The following is a 3,444-nucleotide window of genomic DNA, read 5'->3' on the forward strand; positions in this document are numbered from 1 at the left end:
ACAAACACACGTACCAGCTAAGGATTTCTCCTATAAAACCACAAGCTTTAGGATCTCGAATGTTAAATTTCCTTAAGCAACTGCGTAGAGCTGTCAGAAAACATTAATTGCGCTCCTTCATATTAAATTAATGTATAGCTAATGAAGAAGGAAAAAATAAACCCAAACCTTTTTTATCCTTAGGATTTAAACCAAAGGCTAAGCAGTCTCTCTTGCTGCAGGAATTACATACACAAACCTAAACACCGCTCACATGAGGTTTTACTCACAGTCGCTTCAGCAAACATATTTGCTCCCGGCGAGCGGTGAAGCGAGGGGGGGATGTGAGTGTGCAGTACCGATGCACAGTTCACGCTGTCGCTTCTGCTGCATGGAGGAGCATTGAGACCACCCCCCGTTTGGCCGCTCGGAGGTCTGTGGGATGCAGCTGCCATGAAGGGATTGATTTTTGATTGCTTTTGGCTTGGCAGCCAAGTCCTTCAAGCTCAATAATTTAAAATTCAGCCCCCCAGGGTTTATTTCGAAGCAGAACCTTTTACACCTGCAGAGAGGCTGGGAGAACAGACCATTCCCACCTCCAGATTTCTGCTCAATGGTATTTCAATTGCATCCAACGAGGACCCAGACTTCCTCCCAGATCTAGTGCTAATTCACTGTTTTCTAGAGGATGATTATACATTACGAGAGGGCAAAACAGAGCCTTTGGGCATATGCATATTATATGGCTTCTGAGGAATGTCCCTGTGAATTACAAGCATGGTTACAAATTACTGTACTTCCAAAACATAAATTCGATAACGTGCTTTGCTGACCTGTGGTTGTCTTGAACTCTCTTGCCCATGGTCTACTTCAAACAACATGGAGGTATCAAATCAAGCTAAGAAGCTGCAGCAGTGAATTTATGCTAACTGCATCCCTGCACTTACCAGTTATCACCTGTGTTGATAAGAACTGCGCTTCTTATCGAGAGATGGTAAATGAATAAACACAGAAAGATGAAAAGGTGCCAAGTCCTTTCAAGAGGGCTACATGAAAAGCCTTAAGTAGACAATATTTCTTCACAACAAACATACCGTCAGGTTTAATACCACAGCTATTAGAAATTATTCACTGAATAGAAAAGGATGATTTTTCATTCCCCAAGTAGTAAATAGTACGTGTATCCTTCCAGCTGAGAGAAAAAGCACAGAACAGCTGCAGTTCGTTTCTTCTTGATTCACAGTTGCAAATAATAAAAGTTCACAGCGAGAACTTTCTCTTTCAGAATAAAGTAGAAACATCCAGTTGCTAAAAGTACAAATCCCGTCTTCTGTCGTGAATCTGAATACCTGAAAGACACAGGAGTACCGGGACAGTCAAACAGCGCAGCCCGTGCAATCTCTTACGATGTTGTGCAAACAAAATTGCACCTTTGGGTCTGATGCAAGAGGGCCCTTACTAGAATAACCAGAATGACCCATCCAAAGTATCCCCAAAATATTGCACATCAAAGAACCAACGTCAGGGTATGACACGGTCTTGAGAGACTAATAAAAACACGGAAGCCTGAATATTTTGGGGATAATTTCTTAGAACAACTCTCCCAGCAGGGCGGTGGGTTTGGTGGCGAGAACCGCAGTCATGTCAGCACCCAGGTCCAACGGGGACCTCAGCCTGAAGCCGGGTGCTGGAGACACAAAGCAAAGGGTGGCCTATCTTTGCGGGATCTGCAGCTCAGACAGACAGCCCAAAATAGGCCTTGTGAACCACAGAATCACAGAACGGTCAGGGTTGGAAGGGACCTCTGGAGATCATCTAGTCCAACCCCCCTGCCAGAGCAGGGGCACCTACAACAGGTTGCACAGGACAGCGTCCAGACGGGTTTTGAATGTCTCCAGAGTGGGAGACTCCACAACCTCTCTGAGCAGCCTGTGCCACTGCTCCACTACCCTCAAAGTAAAGAAGTTCCTTCTCATGTTAAGATGGAACTTCCTATGTTCAAGCTTGTGCCCATTACCCCTCGTCCTATCACTGGGCACCACTGAAAAAAGACTGCTCCCATCCCCCTGGCATCCTCCCATTAAGTATTTGTAAGTATCAATAAGATCCCCCCTCAATCTTCTTTTCTCTAGACTAAAGAGACCCAAGTCCCTCAGCCTTTCCTCATATGAGAGATGAAGAGGCAGGCTGATGGTATAACCACAAAAACTAAGGTAGATGGAGTGAGAAAATCATACGTCTCATTTTAATAGAATGTTTTCCCTCCTCTCTATTAATGCTGTTGTGGGAGATGGTGTGTGTATCAGGGGGGAAAGCAAGCTTTTGAAATACGGTCTGGAAGCAAGCAAGGAAGCATCTTTAATTCCGCGTGCATAAGCAAGGCAGCTATCCTTCATAGGCGAGTATTAATTTGTTCCAAATTACTCACCTGCAGTGGCCTGGCTTACACCTGGATTTTCTGAGCCTTGGTAAGAGCTCGCTTTCCTCTCTTAAAAAAAACCAAAAAAATACTGGAGATGAGCAGAGATTCAACATAAAGCTAAAAGTAGGCAGTAGTTCCTAAAGAAACCTTGTGCTTTTGCAGCCCAGCTTATAGCACAGGTGCTGGGGAGCTCTGTGCTGTCTGGCACAGCAACATACACTTCCATAAATATAAATATCAGCTGTTCTTAAACATGACACAGCGCAACAAGTATATTTAAGAGACAGAGCCAAGAAACAGGGACTCCCACAGCCAGCCTAGATGCACACATCCTAGGGACTTGCCAAAGACTCCCTGTGAACACAGGCCAGTCATTCCTTATCTCTTCTTTTTGGGTTGCTTGATAAGCACATGCACGGCATGACATGTGTGGTGTTGCGAGACTCCCCGAATATTCAGAGAAGCCCTGTAAACATCCTGAAAGGAAAGGCTTTAATTGGCGACGGTTGGGGAACATTGAGCTTAAACATGTTCCTCTTCAATTTTCCCTCAGTCATTTTCCTCCTGAAATTTGGAAGAGAAGTCCGCCGTCGTTAGCACTGCTTCCCTTTCTCCATCCCAAGGCAAGTTTCATGAACCATCTCCTTTTTTGGAGGAGTCGGTTCCTCGGGCTCCCAAAGCCTTGGTAGGCACACATTGCCCCCTTGGGGGAAGAGGGCACCTAACCTTGTTCTTAAATTAAATCCTAGAGGTCCAGGCAGTGTCTTTAAAGTAATTAGATTGTCATTTCCTAGCTGCAAAAAGTCTAGGCTGCGTGCCTGTGCGATACATACATACAGTCTCAGCTACATTTATGTACCATGAGCAGAAAAAGTTTATATTCCAGACGAAGACACACACACGCTCTCCCTTTTCCACGCGCGGACACAGAGAGGCATTCGACGCTCTAGCAGGAGTAAGTTAGCAAAACACCTCCACCTCCTAACAACATAGCTTCGGTGTAGCCTGCAAAGAGGATAAGGCTGCCTGTAGATATAAACAGT

At 45.1% G+C, this 3,444-nt stretch overlaps 1 protein-coding gene across 1 annotated transcript in view; it reads right to left on the reverse strand.

Annotated features, from left to right (window-relative positions):
• Positions 1–1,287: 1,287 nt before the first annotated feature.
• VGLL1 (vestigial-like family member 1) overlaps positions 1,288–3,444 on the reverse strand; it is a 4,478-nt gene continuing 2,321 nt past the window's right edge. The window contains exons 3-4 of the mRNA XM_009881702.1: positions 2,408–2,467; positions 1,288–1,328 (exon numbers count right to left, since the gene is read on the reverse strand). Of these exons, the coding sequence (XP_009880004.1) occupies positions 1,288–1,328; positions 2,408–2,467 (101 nt within the window). The remainder of the gene's footprint in view (positions 1,329–2,407; positions 2,468–3,444) is intronic.

Source organism: Charadrius vociferus, unplaced genomic scaffold (genome assembly GCF_000708025.1).
Source record: "Charadrius vociferus isolate BGI_N301 unplaced genomic scaffold, ASM70802v2 scaffold472, whole genome shotgun sequence".
Taxonomy (NCBI): Eukaryota; Metazoa; Chordata; class Aves; order Charadriiformes; family Charadriidae; genus Charadrius; species Charadrius vociferus.